General features: G+C 44.6%; 1 protein-coding gene across 1 annotated transcript in view; it reads left to right on the top strand.

Moving 5' to 3' along the window:
- The first annotated feature begins 1780 nt into the window (after positions 1-1780).
- KCNG2 (potassium voltage-gated channel modifier subfamily G member 2) overlaps positions 1781-19749 on the top strand; it is a 57281-nt gene continuing 39312 nt past the window's right edge. The window contains exons 1-5 of the mRNA XM_077136153.1: positions 1781-1984; positions 2350-2563; positions 4788-4935; positions 6143-6229; positions 6262-6835. Of these exons, the coding sequence (XP_076992268.1) occupies positions 1781-1984; positions 2350-2563; positions 4788-4935; positions 6143-6229; positions 6262-6835 (1227 nt within the window). The remainder of the gene's footprint in view (positions 1985-2349; positions 2564-4787; positions 4936-6142; positions 6230-6261; positions 6836-19749) is intronic.

Genomic DNA, 19749 nt, shown 5'->3' with positions numbered 1-19749 from the left:
GGGGGGTCCAGGCTGTGGTCACCCCCTCGCCTTCTGGCCTGGCAGGTCGAAGCCTAGGGCATCTCGGGGCTCTGTCACTTCTCCTCCACGGGGGCAGCGTGCTGTGCCGGATTTGCTCTTGCAGCTTCGAGGAGGCCCTGCAACAAGCATTCCTCATTCGCCTGGGACAGCCCCAGCCACTCTCGTGCCTGGGGACGTGGGCGGTGTGCAGGGCAGATGAGGGGGCTCTGGGCACACGGACATAAGGGGGTGAAACAGCGCCCATTCCTGCGAAAGGCCTGGCAAGAGCAGCACTGGGTCCCCCCATTAATCTTTCCTTCCACACCCTGAAACAGAGGCTCCATTTCTAACGCCTAGTTCCTGGTGCACAGAAGGCACCCAATAACCATTAGCTGAGAGACGAAGGAAGGAATTCTTGATGACGTTCTCTTTTAGACACTTTTTTTTTGCACATTTCTGTTTTCCACAGAGTTCCAGGAACAGCAGACTCCAAACACCAGGCTCACATTTCCGATTCCTCTGGAAGCAGATCCTAACAAGGATTCAAAGGCAAGCAGTCCATGGGGGGGGGGGGCTCTGGGAGGGGCGCAGGAGGGTGGGGCCACCCTGGCCCACCCAGCTTGAGTCCCTAGAGTGAGCTCTGGGCCAGGACTTGTACCTCTGGGGTGTCAGCTGGAGGCAGCAGAGATGCTCCTGGGGGGTCCCATGCGCCCTGCCCTGGCTATGCAGGCAGGATGGGCCTGGGGTGGGTGGTGGGCAGGTGGGGGGGAGGGAGCCAACACGCTGGGAGGTCTGTGGGGGGTGAGGAGGGGGCCATGGGAGGTCCGGCAGGGGGTGGCCTTGGGAAGTCCGGCAGGCAGGCCCACAGGTCCGCGGGGCACCTGCGCATCCAGGCCCACATTTACCCCTCAGTCTGGGGCAGCTTCTCTGAGGAGAAAGCGTGGAGTCTTTTCTTGCACAAAGAAATGTCTCCTAGAAAAGGGTGCTTCAGTTCTTTGGGTGAAATCCAAAACCTCATGGTCTCTTAAAGAGGCTTTAGTCCTTTCCAGTTAATGTTTTTAAGCTAGAAAATGGCAAATTCCAGTTCTGGAATAAATACTCTCAGCTGCAGGCTGGCTTCCCGCACTGCCAACCTGGCTGTGTGTCCTTTTCACTTCCTGTTTTCTCTCCCTCTCACTGAGCCCCCCATACCTGTTTGCCCGTGCATGCACACTATGAACACGCATGTGCACCCATGCACGCCCACCCACCTGCACACAACACACATGCACACCTGCACATACATGCACACACACACCCATGCACACCTGCACACATCCACTCACACACACCAGGCATGCACACACACCTGCACAAACGCATGCACATACACCCGTGCATGCTCACACACACCCGTGCATGCTCACACACACCCATGAACCCACACGCACACATGCACACATACAAATGCACCTGCACACACACAGACCCCCACACAGCTACACACCCCCACACACAGCCGCACACACACACACACATCTGTGCACATACACAGCATTCACAGCACTGCCTCCTGCAGTGCTCTCGGGAGGCTCCATCAGAATTGCTCTCCTTCCACTTGCCCAGCCCGTTTACCGGCCCGGAGCCAGCTGGCAGTGCCCTCACGCTGTTCCCAATAAGCCGAAGTTTACAAGCATTGGGCCGGGCCAAGGGGGCTGGGGCGCAGCCAGCCAGAAGACAGGTCTAGCAAGCAGCAGCAGGCGCGCAGGAGCTCGGCCCCTCCTTGCCAAGCCGCGATCACATGGTGGTCTCAGGACCCCGGCTGGAGGGAGAGGGCGGGCGCCCGCTGCCTGCAGAAGAGCTGGGCACAAACGGGCTGCGAGTCCGCCACCCTGAGTCCCCGCTTCCCGCCAGCTCAGGAGCCCAGGCCCCCCACGCGCTCGGCACACCACGTGGCCCAGGGGCCCCGCCCTCAGCCCTGCATCCGAGAGCCTTTTCCACACTGGTAAATCCTGGCTCTCTCGATATTTATTTTTCCCTCTTCTTTGGCATTCTTAATAAGCAAACTGTGATAGTTTAACTTTATCTTCCACGTGCATGAATTTTTCTGAACTGTTTGCCTCCCACGGGCCTGGCAGAGCCCCTGAGCTTCATCTCTTCTGCCTCCCACCTCCCCTCCCGCCTGCGTTTTTGCATCTCTAGAACGTTTGTTTCTTCTTCAGATCCGTCTGGCAGTTATCACGGATTGCTTTCTATCATGTTGTCAATTCCTTCCTTCATGTCTTTACTCTGGATCATGTCATCTGACGGGTTCCCAGGGTCACGTCACCTGGTGTCCCCTGGAGTGGCTCACGGTGTTCTCCTCCCCAGGGCGAGGCTGTGGCCCTGGTGGACGATTCTTGGCGGCATGCGTGGCTACCCTGTGGGGCGCACCTCCGGAGGTGGCCAGTGTCCAGGGCAGGTAGTGGCCCCACCGAGCCGGCTCAGGCCAGGGTGTCGCCACCTGCAGCTGCTTCTGGGGCTGATTTCCCAGCTTTGCGATTCATGGACCAAACCTCAACTCCTTATGCAGGCTGCTGGACAGGTTTGTTTTTGACGTGGGTCCAGGCCAGAAGTCCCATCACCTTCCTGTGCCAGGGGGCAAGGTGTTGAGAGATGGCCCCCAGGCCAGCACTGGGCAGGGTCGGTTCCAAACCACCTGGTGGCCGCAGCCCTTCGGCTTTTCTCTGGAGCCCCGTGGCCCAGGGAGGGCTTACCAAGGGGCCTAGGTTCCCTCTCTGCTTTGGGCCCTGAGGCTTTCTCTCACTTTCTTTAAAAAATATGTAAAACAGTAGATTCTTTAGTATTTTTATTTCTTTAAAAACTTAAATTCTTGAGACACAAGAAAGAGCCACTATGCATAGAAAAGGATATTTCTTGTATTTTATCCAGAATTTCTAGACATTTTGAGGCAGGAGTGTTTTCGAATTAACTAAGTGAAGGTCTACCTTTTTCACTAGCGTTATCTAGAAGAGCATTCTTTTTAACAGCTTTGTTGTGTTCCTTTTATGAAGATTCCATACTTAATCATCCTCTACTGCTTTTGGAGCTCACAGTTTGGCAGGAGTTCGTAAATCCTGCACTTCCAATTCTGCATAAATTCTATAACTGGGAAAGAAGGTTCTGCAGAATCTTCCCATTTCCCTCCCTTCCCCCAACCCTGGCAGCCACTCACCTACTTCCTGTCTCTATCGATTTGCCTGTTCCGAACATTTCATCCATATGGAGTCATGCGGTATGTGCCTTTTGGCCAGGCTTCTTCCACATTGCACAGCATTTTCAAGGCTTGTCCACATGGTAGCATGTATCAGTATGGTGAAATAATATTCCATTGTATGCCTAGGCCACATTTCATCTATCCATTCACCAGGTGATGGACAACTGATTTATTTCTACTGTGTGGCTATTATAGATACCGCTACCATGAACATTTACATACAAGATTTTGTGAACCTATCTTTTATTTCTCTTGGGGAATGAAGTCACCAAGGAATTGCTGGGTCACGTGGCAGTTCTACGTTTATGCTGAGAAACTATCAATATGTGGCTGCACCATTTTACACTCCCACCGGCAATGTAAGGGTTTCCCATTTCTCCACATCCTCGCCGATATTTGTTATTTTCCATCTGTTTGATTACGGCCATCTCAGTGGGTGTGAAGTGGTATCTCATTGTGATTTTGACTTGCCTCTCCCTAATGACTAAATCAATGATGATGTTGACCATATTTCCACGAGCTAATTGGCCATTTGTGTATCTTCTTTGGAGAAATGCCTACTCAAGTCCTTTGCCCATTTTGAAAATGGATTATTTGTCTCTTTGCTATTGCTAACAGTTCTCCAGCTATGTGCTCATTGGTTCCCTTGGTGATGCCCCACGTATCTCGGAGGCTGTGTTCATTTGTCTTTGTTTCTTATGCACAGATTGGATAATCATCCAAACCTCAACTCACTGAACGTCAGTTCTTTCTTCCACTTGGTCATATCTGCTGTTGAACCTCTGTGAATTTTTCATTTCTATAATTATACTTTTCAACTCCAGAATTTCTATTATTTCTTTTTTTCTAATTTGTCTCTATTGCTACTCTCTGTTTGGTGAGACATCATTCTCATGGTTTCTTTTAGTTCTCTAACAGGGCTTCTTTTAACTTTGGACACATTTTAATAGCTGCTTTGAAGCCTTTGTCTAGTAAGCCAATATCTAGGCTTCCTCAGGGACAGTCCGTGTTGTTTTTCTCCCCCTATGTAGAAGCTATGTACACTGTTGTTCTTCATATGGCACTTTTTTTTTGTAGAAAACTGGACATTTTTACATTATGATGTAGCAACTCTGGAAATCAAATATTCCTCCCTCCCCAGGGTTTGCCGTTGATGTTTGTTGAAGTTATTTGTTCAGTGACTTTCCTGAACTAGTCAGCTAGACAGAGATCCTTAAATTCCCAGAAGCAAAACAAAAACCAGTTTTTGCAGACAGGTCCTTCCTGTATGTGGGGGTCACACCTTCAAACCTCAGCCAGGCTCTAGCCATCACCTCCTCCTTGTGCCTGAACGTCAGTCAGAGGTGGCAGCTTAGTGCCTTCTCAGCCCTTTGCTGACCACGCACAGAGCTTGAGGCATGTGCATGGCTTTAGAGATTTCCAATAAGGCGCGGGAAATTTTTCCAAGCTCTCATGTCCTTTCCTCCCTTAAGTGTGTAGAGCAGTGGTCTTCAACTTTTCGGGGCCACAGATCCCCTTAGGAATCTGATAAAGACTGTGCACCCTCTATCAGGAAATGTGCACACTCACCAAAGTTCGCAAGCCATTTTGGGAGCCATCAGGGGCCCGGAGAAGACTCTCCCTGAACCGGATGGCGAACCTCTGCTTCAGAGGAAGGGGGCAGAGGAGGGACCAGGTGCTCTGAGTTTCTACTTCTCCAGGTCGGTGGTCCTCAGCCCCAGCTATGTGGCAGTTGTTTGGAAGCTCTTCAAGAGCAAAACTAAACTTTTTATTCTGGACCATGCTGAACCTGCACAAAGCAGAGAGAATAGTAACACGGCCTCAGTGGACCCATCAAACTGCTCCAACAGCTGTGAAAGCCACGCTGAGATTGTTTCTGGGCCTCAGCTCCCAAATCGTCTGTGTCACCAGGATCCCAGACATATAGTTTCATCTGTAAATAGAATACTTTGTGTCTCTAAGAGATACTCCCTCCCCATTTTTTTAACACAAACATTCTTAACATATGATCATTCCATTCTACATATATAATCAGTAATTCACAATATCATCACAGTTACATATTCATCATCATGATAATTTCTTAGAACATTTACATCAATTCAGAAACAGAAATAAAAAGACAACAGAAAAAGAAATAAAATGAAGACAGAAAAAAAAATTATACATACCATACCCCTTACCCCTCTCTTTCATTGATCACTAGCATTTCAAACTAAATTTACTTTAACATTTGTTCACCCTATTACCTATTTTTATTCCATATGTTATACTCGTCTGTTGATAAGGTAGACATAAGGAGCGTCAGACACAAGGTTTTCACAATCACACAGTCACATTGCGAAAGCTATATCATTACACAATCATCTTCAAGAAACATGGCTACTGGAACACAGCTCTACATTTTCAGGCAGTTCCCTCCAACCTCTCCATTACATCTTGAATAACAAGGTGATATCTACTTAATGCGTAAGAATAACCTCCAGGATAACCTCTCCAGCCACTGACACTTTATTTTGTCTCATTTCACTCTTTCCCCTTTTGGTCGAGAAGGTTTTCTCAATCCCCTGATGCTGACTCTCAGCTCATTCTAGGGTTTTTCTCAATCTCTTGATGCTGAGTCTCAGCTCTTTCTAGGATTTCTGTCCCAAGTTGCCAGGAATGTCCACACTCCTGGGAGTCATGTCCCATGTAGACAGAGGAGACTCCCTCCCCATTTTTCACATTAGCTCAGTGTCGCCCTGAGACCAGGGTGGGCGCGAGGAGAGGGGGGAGAGGAAGGGAGAAAGGGGTGGGGAAGAGGACGGTGGGCAGGGCGGTGGCGAGGAGGTCTTGGGTTCGGTCGCTGCTCCCCAAACCATCAATTCACGCGCGTGTCCTGTGTTCCCGCGTGTTGTTCCTCCGCAGGCCTGGTCGCCCGACCTCTCCTACCCTCCGTCCGGCCGCGGCGCCCCCGGGCAGCCCCTCGGAGCACGCATGGCCCTGCTCCCCGGGCGAGCGGCCGGCCCCGGCCCGGACCCCCGCGACGGCGGCGGGGCGCGGCTCGTCACCATCAACGTGGGAGGCTGCCGCATGCGCCTGGCCTGGGCCGCGCTGGCTCGCTGTCCCCTGACGCGCCTCGAGCGCCTCCGGGCCTGCCGCGGCCGCGACGAGCTGCTGCGCGTGTGCGACGACTACGACGCGGGCCGCGACGAGTTCTTCTTCGACCGCAATCCGTGCGCCTTCCGCGCGCTCGCCGCCCTGCTGCGCGCCGGCAAGCTGCGGCTGCTGCGCGGCCCGTGCGCCACGGCCTTCCGCGACGAGCTGGCCTACTGGGGCATCGACGAGGCGCGCCTCGAGGCCTGCTGCCTGCGGCGCCTGCGCCGGCGCGAGGAGGAGGCGGCCGAGGCGCGCGCCGGATCCGGGCCTGGGCCCCGCCGGCTGCCCGCGCCCCGCCGGCTCCCCGACGGCGGGCGCCGGCGCCTCCGCGACGTGCTGGAGAACCCGCGCTCGGGGCTGGCGGGCAAGCTCTTCGCCGGCGTCTCAGTCTCCTTCGTAGCCATCACGGCCGTCAGCCTCTGCCTGAGCACCATGCCCGACCTGCGCGCCGAGGAGGAGCGGGTGAGCGCGGGCGGCGGGGGGCGGGGCCAGGGCGTGGGAGGTGGGGGCGTGCGGGGGGAGGGGCGCGGGGGCGGGGGTGCGCGCCCCGCAGCCTCCAGCAGCCCGCAGGGCTCTAGGTAAGTGTCCCGCAGCGCGGAGCCGCTGGGCACTGAGATGGCCCAGGCTACCAAGCGCGCCGACGTCCGCAGAGCAGCGCGACTGGTCAGGTCCCCACGGCCTGGCCGCGCGGGGGTGAGATCTCGGTGTCTGGGCCGTCAAGAGAGGCGTGTGCTTTAACCCCGACTCTCCCCGGGTGGAGAGCTGGGCGCCGGACCTGGGGTGCGGGACTCGACGCGCGGTAAGCTGACCACTCCTTGCCCCCCGTGTAGCCCGGGGTCCCTTTCCCAGTACAGGATGGGGGTAGAGATGGCGGGTCCTTGGTCGTTCCCTGGAGGGTCCCGGAAGGAGGAAAGAAGCTGGCCTGGGTTTGTGCACGTGTTTAGGGCGGGGTCGTGGGTGTCTGGGCAGGCAGGGGACGGGGAGTTGGCGGGGAAGGGGCTGTGCCTGCCTTCGACCGGACACTGGTGAAAGTCATCCTGGAAGAGTCGGTGGGCCCTTTCCGATGGGCACCACCAGGCAGGAGACCACTCACCCCAGTGAGGTGGGGGCTGCAGCCTGCGAGGCGGAGTGCTGCTGGGACCCCGGAGCCAACCAGGGGTCAGGATGCGAGGGGGGCCCACTCGCTGTGGGGAGATGTAGGGGCGCTGGTGGGCCCTTAGGGCAGGTGGACCAGGAGGGTACAACCCTGATGCAGTCTAGATTTAAACCAAAGATTAGGACATTGGTTGGCTTCCTTCCACGTTTGGGTGCCGGCTTTCCAGTTGTCCCACGAAATGTGGGCTTCTGACTGATTCTGGTTCTAAAAAAGATTCTTCATGTGTTTGTATTTTCTAAACAGCAATATCTCCATGCAGTATCAAGTAGAGGGAAAAGCCATTTACATACAGATTAGGGAATGAGAGAAGTGAGGGTGTCCGGTAGTGAGGCCATGCTTGGAAGCCCAGCCAGCACTTGCCCTTTGCCCTAAATCTCATAGTCCTGCCCAGCCTCCACTGGCCTCCTCTAACTACTCACCATTTATACCCGTCCATCTACCCACCTCTTCCTTTTTTCCCCAAACATTACCTTGTATTACCCAAGTACTGTCATATTAAATCAGCTATCACACTTAAAAAATAATAACTCAATTTCAGTGAGGATGTGGTGAAAATACCCATGCATTATTGCTGGTAGAACAGATAAACGTGGTCTCTTTGGGAAAGCTATCCGTCCAATACTGTGGATCAAGAGCTGTAAAAAGTTCATTCTCCTACTGAAAACACCAATCCTAAGAAATATTTCAAACCATGGGGAAAGCTGTATGCATGCGTGCGGAAGACATCTACATGTTCGCCTAAGGGCTGGTTAAGTAAATCACCTTATATCCACTTGATGGAATATTGTGCAACCGCTAAACACCAGTTATTCAGATGAAAAGATGCTTAACTTTACTTATAATTAAGTGCAGATTTCCCTAATAGTGAGATTCCTTTTTTTCATCACTCAGCTTGACTACAGTGACCAGGTATGGAGAATTTGTAATGCCTGATTCCTCCTGAATGTGGAACAAATGCGACTTTATGCCCTGGGTGAGAGTGTAACTGTATGTGACTTTTATGGAACATTTTGGCAATATATGTCAGAATTTTAAATGCGTATGCCCTTTCACACAGGAGTTCCTCTTCAAGAACTTATATTACAGAAACGCCATGCAAAATTGTAAACTTTGGCAAGCAAACAGAATCACCATGCAAGAATGCAAACATGCATGTCTAAGGATGTTTCCTGAAGCATCATTTCTAAAATCAAAAGCCAAAATAGTTCACAAATTACATTAGTCTGTGCAGCCAGCAGCTGTCAAAAAAGAATAAAAGAGTAAAGCATCACTATATGTACAAAACAGAAGCAGCCTGAAATATATCACTAAATAAAAAAGGAATTGGCAGGACAGTATGTTTTTTATTGATGCTTGCACAAGCAAAGAACATATCCAGAAGGATATGTAAGAGACCACTTACAGTACTTAACTATAGAGAATAACACTGAGAGATGAAGAAGAGGGGATATTTTGCTTTTAATTTTATCTTTTCCATTTGTAAAAACTGGTTTTTAAAAACAGTTTTAAAATAAATGAGGACTGTGAGAGGGTGGCAGGCAGAGCAGGAAGCTGCAGGAGCCAGTCCTTCAACCAAAACAACGATCGAACTGGCAGGATCTTCCTGGGTCAGTGATTTAAGTCCCCTGACACCCAGGAGAACACTGTGCCGCACCCAGGAAGAGGCCAGTGTATTGCAGTAAATACCTGTAAATGTCACCCTCTATGCAGTGGCTGCCATTCCCCACCCCCAGCCATGTGACAGGCAGCCATGGGGACTATGGCCAGGGCTCCTGAGGCAGCTTGCTGTAGCCAGGGGTGGACATGAGGGCCTCATTCTCCAAAATCAGGGTGTGTGGTAAGATTACTGGCCACTGCTTATAATCAGCTACTTCAGATGCAGGAGGGGGATGAGTCTGAGGGCAGCCATTGCTCCAACCCCACGCCCCCACCCCAGATCAAAGCAGCAGAGGAGTCTTGAGTAGGGAATACATATTTTTTTCTTTCTCCTCTTGACAGTTTCCACTCCCTGTTTGGGAGCTAAAATAGTTTTGAAAAGTCAAACATTGATGGCTCCAGCTCTCAACATCAACAACAACAACAAAAAACCCTTGTAACCCCAGAGGAGTGGGAAAACTAGATTTCTAGGATTATAACAACTTAATACCCAGATGTCCAGTGCTCAACAAAATATTATAAAACACACAAAGAAACAGGAAAGTATGGCCCATTCACAGGAAAAAAAGAATTTGCCAGAAACCATCCTTGAGGAAGCTCACGCCTTGGAATTATTAAATCAACCATCCTAAACATGTTCAATGGGCTAAACGAACTTTTAAAAAGTACTCAAAGTCCCTGGTCCAGATAAGTTCTGAAACCTAGCCCAGCCTCTCCAGAACATCAGATAATTTCATCTCCCTATCCTATGTTAGTGACAGACCCTTCCAGTATAAAAAAAAAATTAGAATTGCCATAGCCCAAACAACTCCATGAGAGGTATGGAAAGATCAAAGGTAATGGTGGAATTATATATAGAAGATAGGATTTAGCAAATGAATATGAATGCCGAATCACTAAATTGATATCTCTTTTAGTCTCCATTTTAGAGCAGCCAAAAATAAAAACCTAAATTGTGAAATTGTAACCCATGTCCAAAATCTGAAATATGTTCTACAACTATTGTGGTGCTGTGCTTGGAAATTTATAGCTTTTTTGTATATATGTTATTGTTTACAAAAAAGATGGAAAGAAAAGTCGATTGTGATGATAAAAAAGTATTTAAGCCCTCTAGCCTCCTATATTCTGGAGCAACTAGAAGGAAAAATATAGGAGGATCTTGTGGTAGCCCATGACAAGCTCTGGGATCTGTCCTGTAACCACTTTTTGAAGAGTGCTTTGAGAACTATTGCTTTTTTATTTCTTTGCTTTGTATATGTGTTATGTTATATAATAAAAAAAGTTTTAAAAAAAAAAACTCAAGGAAATTAGGAAAGCATTGTCTGGCAAAATAAATAGATGGAAATAATAAAAGAAACCAAATAAACGTTGGAGCTATAAAGTACAGTAGTAGAAATGAAAAACTGATTAGATTCAACTGCAGATTTGAACAGGCAGAAGAAAGGATCAATGAACCTGAGGATGGGGCAATAGAAATTATCCAGTGTAAGGAGTAGAAGCAAAAAATAATGAAGAAAAATGGACAAACCCTGAGGAATCTGTAAAAACACCATCAAGTATAATAATGTTTGCATTGTTGGAATCCCACAAGGACAAGAGAGAGTGAGAAAGGGGAAGAAAGAGCCTTTGAAGAAATAATGGCCAAAAACTTCCCAAAATCTGATCAGAGACATGAATATATACATCCAGGAGGTTCAATGAACTCCAAGCAGGATAGACTAAGAGATCTTCACCAAAAATAGCAAAATTGACAAAATCCAAAGACAAAGAGGATTTTGAAAGCAGTGATAGAGGAGTGACTTGTTGCACTCAAGGGATGCCCAATAAGATTAACAGCAGATTTCTCCTCACAAACCATGGAGGCCAGAAGATGGTGGGATGACATTTAAAGAGCTTGAGGAAAAATAACCGTCAATCAAGAACTCAATATCCATCTAAATTATCTCTCAAAAGTGAAGGAGAAATTAAGATATTTATAAATGAACAAAAACTGAAAGAATTCATAACCATCAGATCTGCCCTACAAGAAATGATAGAGAGTCCTCCAGGGTGAACTAAAAGGACACTAGACCATACCTCAACGCCATAAGCAGAAACAAAGAATTTCAGTGATGGAAACTATTTAGGTAAATATAAGATCCTGTACTGTTGTGCTTCTGGTTTGTGACTGTTATCCTCCCATAGAACTTCACAGGCAAATGTATAAAATAACATGTTAAATCTATGTTAATGGACATCCAATATATAAAGATGAAGTCTGAGACAATATAAAAGGGCAGGGCGGAGATATAAAGGAGTAGAGGGTTTATGTACCGCTGAAACTAGGTTGGTATTAGTCAAACCAGGTTTTTATTAGTTTAAAATGTTCAGTATATTTACAAAGGTAACCACTAAGAAAACTGAAAATATGAAGAAAAGGAATAAGAAGGGAATCAAAATGGTACATTACCAAAAAAGCAACTAAATACAAAAAAAACTGGTAATGGAGTAATTAAGAAACAAAAGACGTATAAGACATATAGAAAACAAATAGCAAGATGGCAGAATGAAATTCTGTTTTGTCAGTTACTACCTTAAATACAAATGGATTAAATTCCCTTATTAAAAGGCAGAGTTTGGAAGACTGGATGATCTCATGATCCATCTAAATGTTGCCTATAAGAGGATCACTTTAGGTACAAAGACACAAAGAAGTTGAATGTAAAAGGGTGGAAGAATATATTCCGTGCACAAAGTAATCAAAACTGAGCTGAGATGGCTACATTATTACCAGACAAAATAGATTTTAAGTATAAAATTATTACAAGACAAAGGATATTATACATTATTAACAATTTCAATCCAGCAAGAAGATATAATGATTATAAATATATGCACCTCCAAACAGCCCCAAAATATATGAAGCAAAAATTGACAGAATTGAAAGGAGAAGTAGATAGTTCCACAATAATAGTTGGGGACTTCAATACATCACTTTCAATAATTGATAGAACACGTAAGCAGAAGATCAATAGGAAAAGAGAGGACTTGAACAATACCACTCACCAATTAAACCTAATGTTCACATATAGGACACGCCACCAACACAGCAGGGTACACGTTACTCTCAAGTGCACCTGGGACACTTTTCAGGATAGACCATAAATTAGGCCATAAATCAAATCTTAATAAATTTAATGTTATAGAAATCATGCAAAGTATCTTCTCTGACCACAATGGAATAAAGCTAGAAATCACTCACAGAAGAAAAATGGGAAAATTTGCAAATATGTGGAAATTAAACAACATGCTACTAAACAATTAATGCATGAAAGAAGAAATCACAAGGAAAATTGGGAAATATCTTGAGACAAAAATGAAACACAACATGACAAACACATGGGATGCAATGAAGACAATGCTCAGAGGGAAATTTATAGTTCTAATGTCTATGTTAATAAAGAATAAAGACCACAGATCATTAACCTACCTTCACATCCAAAGATCCGAGAATAAGAAGAGCAAATTAAACACACAGTAGGTAGAAGAAAGGAAGTAGTAAACGTTGGAGCAGACATGAATGAAAGAGAGAGTAGAGAAGCAATAGAATCAGTAAAGCCAAAAGTTGCTTTTTTTAAAAAAAAGAGCAGTGAAGTTGACAAAACTATAGCCAGAATGACAAAAAAAAAAAAAGGAGAGAGAGGACACAACTAAAATTGGTAATGAAAGTGGAGGCATTACTGCTGACCTTACAGAAATAAAAAAGAATTATAAGAGGGTACTATGAACAATTATATGCAAACAAGTTGGGAAACCTAGACAAAATGGATAAATTCTTAGACACATACAAATTACCTAATCTAAAGCAACAGGAAGAGAAAATCCCAGCAAACCTATAACAACTAGAGACTGAGTCAGTAATCAAAAACTTCCCAACAGAGGAAAGTTCAGGCAGATAGTTTCACTGCAGAATTCCACCCTACATTTAAAGGATATAGAGCACCAATCCTTCTCAAACTCTTCCAAAAAACAGAAGAGGAGGGATTATTTCCTAACTCTTTCTGTGAGCGCAGCATTACCCTGATACCAAAACCAGATAAAGATAGCACAAGAAAAGAAAATTTCAGACTAAAAATTCTCATTTTTGAAAAATAGTTTTATTATAAACAATGAATCGACATCAATCTTGACATACAGTCATTCTGGACATACGAACATTCTTGACATGGGTATAGTCAGTGGTTCACAATATTATCACATAGTTGTGTAGTCATCACCATGGTCTCTTTTTTGAACATTTGCATCTTTCCAGAAAAAGAAAGAAAAAACAAAAAATTCAGCATGCCATACCCCTTACCATTCCCTCTCACTGACCACTACTATTTCAATATACTCAATTTGTTTTAATCTTTGTTCCCCCTATTACTTATTTATTTATTTTTTAGATTCTTTTAAAAATCTTTTTGTTTTATTTTTTAAATACCAAAAAACACAAAGAAAATGCAAACATTCGTATTTTGATCATTCCGTTCTACATATATAATCAGTAATTCACAACATCATCACATAGTTGCATATTCATCACCATAATCATGTCTTGGAACATTTGCATCTATTCAGAAAAAGAAATAAAATGAAAACAGAAAAAAAAATTATACATACCATACCCCATACCCCTCCCTTTCATTTACCACTAGATTTCAAACTGAATTTATTTTAACATTTGTTGCCCCTATTATTTATTTTTATTCCATATGTTCTACTCATCTGTTGACAAGGTGGATAAAAGGAGCATCAGACACAAGGTTTTCACAATCACACAGTCACACTGTGAAAGCTGTATCATTATTCAATCATCCTCAAGAAACACGCCTACTGGAACTCAGCTCTACATTTTCAGGCAGTTCCCTCCAGCCTCTCCATTACATCTTGAATAACAAGGTGATATCTACTTAATGCGTAAGAATAACTTCCAGGATAATCTCTCGACTCTGTTTGGAATCTCTCAGCCACTGAGACTTTATTTTGTCTCATTTCACTCTTTCCCCTTTTGGTCGAGAAGGTTTTCTCAATCCCTTGATGCTGAGTCTCAGCTCATTCTAGGATTTCTGTCCCACGTTGCCAGGAAGGTCCACATCCCTGGGAGTCATGTCCCACCTAGACAGGGGGAGGGTGGTGAGATTGCTTGTTGTGTTGGCTGGAGAGAGAGGCCACATCTGAGGAACAAAAGAGGCTCTCTTGGGGGTGATTCTTGGGCCTAATTTTAAGTAGGCTTGACCTATCCTTTGTGGGGTTAAGTTTCGTATGAACAAACCCCAAGACTGGGAGTTTAGCCTATAGCTTTGATTGTCCACACTGCTTGTGAGAATATCAAGAATTCAACTTGGGGAAGTTGAGTTTTCCCCCGTTCTCACCATTCCCCGAAGGGGACTTTGCAAATACTTTTCCACTCACTGATCAAATCACTCTGGGATTCATCGGGACATCACTCTGGACAAACCAACAAAATCTCATGTCCTACCCAAGGTTCCAAGTACTTATGGTGTTCAATCAAGCTATCTACATAAGTTATATTAGGAAATACACTAGTCAAAATATAAATTTTGTACCAAATAAGCACTTTTTGCTTTAGTCTCACACAGAACTTGAAATTTTAAAATATTAAAATTACCATCTATTTTCAGCACCCTGCAGTAATGACATTCCTTTGTTCTTCCTCATGCAAAAACATTTTTAAAATTTGTACATTTAGTCACTATCATTATATACTCTAGGCATTCTTAGATTATACCAACTCAATCTTTATTGTCTTTCTTTGTGGTTTCATTTATGCCCCAGCCCTCCTCCCTCTATCATTCTCATATTCAGCTTCATTCAGGATTTTAATATAATTGTACTACAGTTAGGTAGTATTGTGCTGTCCATTTCTGAGTTTTTATATTCAGTCCTGTTGCACAATCTGTATCCCTTCAGCTCCAGTTACCCAATATCTTACCCTATTTCTATCTCCTGATGGTCTCTGTTACCAAGGAAATATTCCAAGTTTATTCACTAATGTCAGTTCATATCAATGAGACCATACAGTATTTGTCCTTTTGCTTCTGGCTAATCTCACTCAGCATAATGTCCTCAAGGTCCATCCATGTTGTTACATACTTCATAACTTTATTCTGTCTTACAGCTGCATAATATTCCATTGTATGTATATACCACAGCTTGTTTAGCCACTCATTGTTTATTTTTTTAATCCATATTTTTTACTCATCTGTCCATACCATAGATAAAAGGAGCATCAGACAAAAGGTTTTCGCAATCATACAGTCAAATTGTATATCATTATACAGTCATCTTCAAGAAACATGGCTACTGGAACACAGCTCTACAGTTTCAGGCACTTCCCTCTAGCATCTCTAATACACACCTTAGACTAAAAAGGGATATCTATATAATGCATAAGTGTGCTGGTTTGAAAGGATGTATGTCCCCTAGAAAAGCCATGTTTTAATCTAAATCCCATTTCGTAAAGGCAGAGTAATCCCTATTCAATACTGTATGTTTGTCTGTAATTAGATCATCTCCCTGGAGATGAAACCCAATCAAGAGCGGTTGTTAAGCTGGATTAGGTGATGACATGCCTCCACCCATTTGGGTGGGGTTTGAGAAGTTTCTGGAGTCCTATAAAACAGGAAACATTTTGGAGAATGAGAGATTCAGAGAGAGCAGAGCAGAACGACATAACCACGAGAAGCAGAATCCACCAGCCAACAACCTTTGGAGATGAAGAAAGAAAATGCCTCCTGGGGAGCTTCATGAAACAGGAAGCCAGGAGAAGAAGCTGGCAGATGACGCCATGTTTGCCATGTGCCCTTCCAGATGAGAGAGGAACCCTGACTGTGTTCGCCATGTGCCGTTCCATTTGAGAGAGAAACCATGAACTTCATCGGCCTTCTTGAACCAAGGTATCTTTCCCTGGGTGGATGCCTTTGATTGTACATTTCTATAGACTTGTTTAAATTGGGACATTTTCTCGGCCTTAGAACTGTAGACTAGCAACTTATTAAATTCCCCATTTTTAAAGCCATTCTGTTTCCGGTATATTGCATTCCAGCAGCTAACAAACTAGAACAGTAAGAATAACCTCCAGGATAACTTCTCAACTCTGTTTGAAATCTCTCAGCCACTGACACTTTATCTTGTCTCATTTCTCTCTTCCCTCTTTTGGTCGAGAAGATTTTCTCAATCCCTTGATGCTGAGTCCCAGTTCATTCCAGGATTTCTGTCCCACATTGCCAGGGAGGTTTACACCCCTGGGAGTCATGAAAATTTTTATTTTTGATGCAAAACACCTAACAAAATACTGGCAAACTGAATCCAACAATATATTCAAAGTATTTGTGCTGGTTTGAAACTGTTGAATACCCCAGAAAAGTCATGTTCTTTAATCCTCATGTAGTATTGCTGGGGTGAGGGGGGATCTTTTAATTGTTTCCATGCAGATATGACCCATCCAATTGTGAATGGCAACTTTTGATTAGATGGTTTCCATGGGAATGGGTCCCTACCCATTCAAGGTGGGGTTGCTTACTGGAGCCCTTTAAGAGGGAACCATTTTGGAAAAAGCTTCAGAGCCAACATAGAGATAATTTGGAGATGGAGAAGAAAAACGCCCATAGGGAAGCCTTATGAAATGAGAAGAGAAAGCTAGCAAACATCGCCATGTGCCCTCCTAGGTGAGAGAGAAGCCCCAAACTTCATCAGCCCTTTCTTTGGAGTTATGGTATCTTTCTCTGGTGCCTTAATGCAGACATTTTCATGACCTTAGAACTGTAAACTTGCAACTTACTAAACTACCTTTTAAAAGCCATTCCATTTCTGGTATATTGTATTCTGGCAGCTTAACAAACTAATACAGGATTATACACCATGAACAAGTGGAATTTATTCAAGAAATATAATATACCTCTTTACTAGAATGAAGGAGAAAACCTACATGTTTATCTCAAGAGATGGAGAAAAGGCATTTGACAAAATTCATTATCATTTTAAGGCAAAAATACTCAGGAATCTAAGAATGGAAGGGAACTTTCTCAACATGATAAAAAGGCATTTATGAAAAGCCAGCAACAAATATCATACTCAAAGATTATGAGATCTTTCCCCCTAAAATCAGGAATAATACAACGGTGCCTGCTGTCACCCTTGTTATTCCACATTGTCCTGGAAGTTCAGCCACAGCAATTAGGCAAGAAAAAGAAATAAAAGCCATCCAAATTGGAAAGAAAGAAATCAAATTTTCCCTAGTCACAGATGACATGATCCCATATTTAGAAAACCCCAAAGAACCCACAAGAAGACTACTAGAGCTAATAAACAAATTCAGCAAAGTTGTAGGACACAAGATATGCATGCAGACATCAATTGGATTCTATAAACCAGTTATGAACAATCTGAAAAGGAAATAAAACAATTCCATTTATAGTGGCATTAAAAGAATAAAATACCTAGGAATAAATTTAGCCTAGGAGGTGAAAAGCTTGTACAATAAAAATTAAAAAACATTGCTGAAAGAAATTAAAGTGACTTAAGTAAGTGGAAAGACATCCTGTGTTCATGGATTGGAAGACACAATATTGTTAATATGTCAATTCTTCCTGAAGCTATCTACAAATTCAATGCAATCCCTCTAAAATTTCCAGCAGCCTTTTTACAGAAATGGAAAAGCTTATCCTCAAATTCAAATTGAATTGAAAAATGTCCCAAGTAGCCAAAACAATCTTAGAAAAGAACAAAGTTAGAGGACTCACATTTCTTGATTTTGAAACTATAAACTACAGTTATTAAAGCAGTGTGGGGGAGAAATTATGACAGAAAGGACTGAAAGGACAGAGTGAGTTTGTTTAATTGTGACTGCCTCTGGGGACAGCTTCTCCATACCAGCTGGAGTGGGTTAGGGAGGAGCTGTGCACTCCCGTATTCCTATCTCCTCAGCCAGCTAGGGAGTCATCTCTCAGCCCCACAGCCAGGAGCTCCCATGTGGGAAGCCCAGAACCAACAGACTTATTTGAGACACACAGAGACTTTGCTGTGGTGCCCAGTGCCTATCTCATCCTCAGGAGGCAGGACATTGCAGACACCTGGTTTCAGGGGAACACATGGGGGCCCTCCCCAATGGAGGGGAGACACAGAACAGAGCAGAGTTGAGCTGACAGTTAGCAGGTGAGAGAGACTCTCTATGTTCTGCTGCCTGTGTCCTTTCTCCACAGAAGCCTGTGGTGCTCATGGTATGCACAGGGACGCACTGGGGACAAGGGAGAGAGCCACATGAAAGCATTAAGAGCTCCCCCTCCACCCCACAGGTCTACGGTAGGTGGGGATCTTGTGGGCCGCCAGCTAGCAGAGTGTTTCCAAGCTGTCTGAGGGCTGGGGAGGTTTTTCCACTCAGAAAACCTGGGAATCACCAGACCCATTGTGCCCTCAAACTGATTCTCCACCGAAGTGCACAGTGCCCACCCCACACCCCCAGGGCTGGCAGTCTCTAGCATGCACAAAGACCTGCTGCATTGACTGAACTTTCACCTGGTCTGGACCCTGGCCATTTGGCTCCTGCAATCAAGGATAAGTGGCCTCTAGGGGAAGAGGTGTCCTGAGAGCACTATCTGAAGGGAAAACAGGGAAAGTACTCCCTGGTAAATTGCTATTCTGCCAAATCTCCTACCTGTTTCCAGGTAATTACTCAAAAGCCAAATGGCAAAGGAGACCTTCCACACAAATCCAAGCAACTATAAAATCATAGGTAAGTGAGGAAAATCAACTTTCAAAAGAATAGTATCAAAATAATCAATTGTAAAGAAATCAGCAGAAAATAGAAAAGCCCATGAAGATGCAAGAAGATATGAGCAAACCATATGACCAAAGAAAAAGCTGGAGGAGATACAGAATTTGAAACAACTAATCAAAGATGTTCAAATCTCCTAAATAACCTTGATGGGTTGGCCAAAGACAAAAAGGTTATCAAGAAAACACAAGAAGAGCATAAAGGAGAATTTGAAGGGGTAGATAGAAAAATAGAAGAGTTTATGGAAATGACAGATATTATGTATCAAATAAAAAATATACTAGACATGACCAACAGCAGATTTGAAGAAGCATAAGAAAGATAAGTGAACTAGAGGACAGGGCATTTGACTGTGGATGCACAAAAGAACAAATGGTAGAAAAGATGGAAAAATTTGAATTGGATCTCAGGGCAATGATGAACAATATGAAGTGCACAAATATAAGACTCACTGGTGTCCCAGAAGGAGAGGAGAAAAGTAAAGGGTGAGGAAGATTAGTTGAGGAGATAATGGGGGAAGACTTCCCAACTCTTATAAAAGACATACATATGCAAATCAAAGTCCAGTGAACTCCAAATAGAATAAATCAAAATAGTCCTACTCCAAGACACATACTAATCAGATTGTAAAATGCTGAAGAGAAGCAGGAAGTCCTGAAAGCAGCAAGAGGAAAGCAATTCACACATACAAGGGAAGCAACCTAAGACTGAGTGCTGACTACTCATTGGGCACTATGGAGGTGAGAAGGC

This window comes from Tamandua tetradactyla, chromosome 18, assembly GCF_023851605.1.
Source record: "Tamandua tetradactyla isolate mTamTet1 chromosome 18, mTamTet1.pri, whole genome shotgun sequence".
In the NCBI taxonomy this organism is placed as follows: Eukaryota; Metazoa; Chordata; class Mammalia; order Pilosa; family Myrmecophagidae; genus Tamandua; species Tamandua tetradactyla.
The sequence above is the reverse complement of the archived record's forward strand: the minus strand, read 5'-3'. Positions and strand labels throughout refer to the sequence as shown.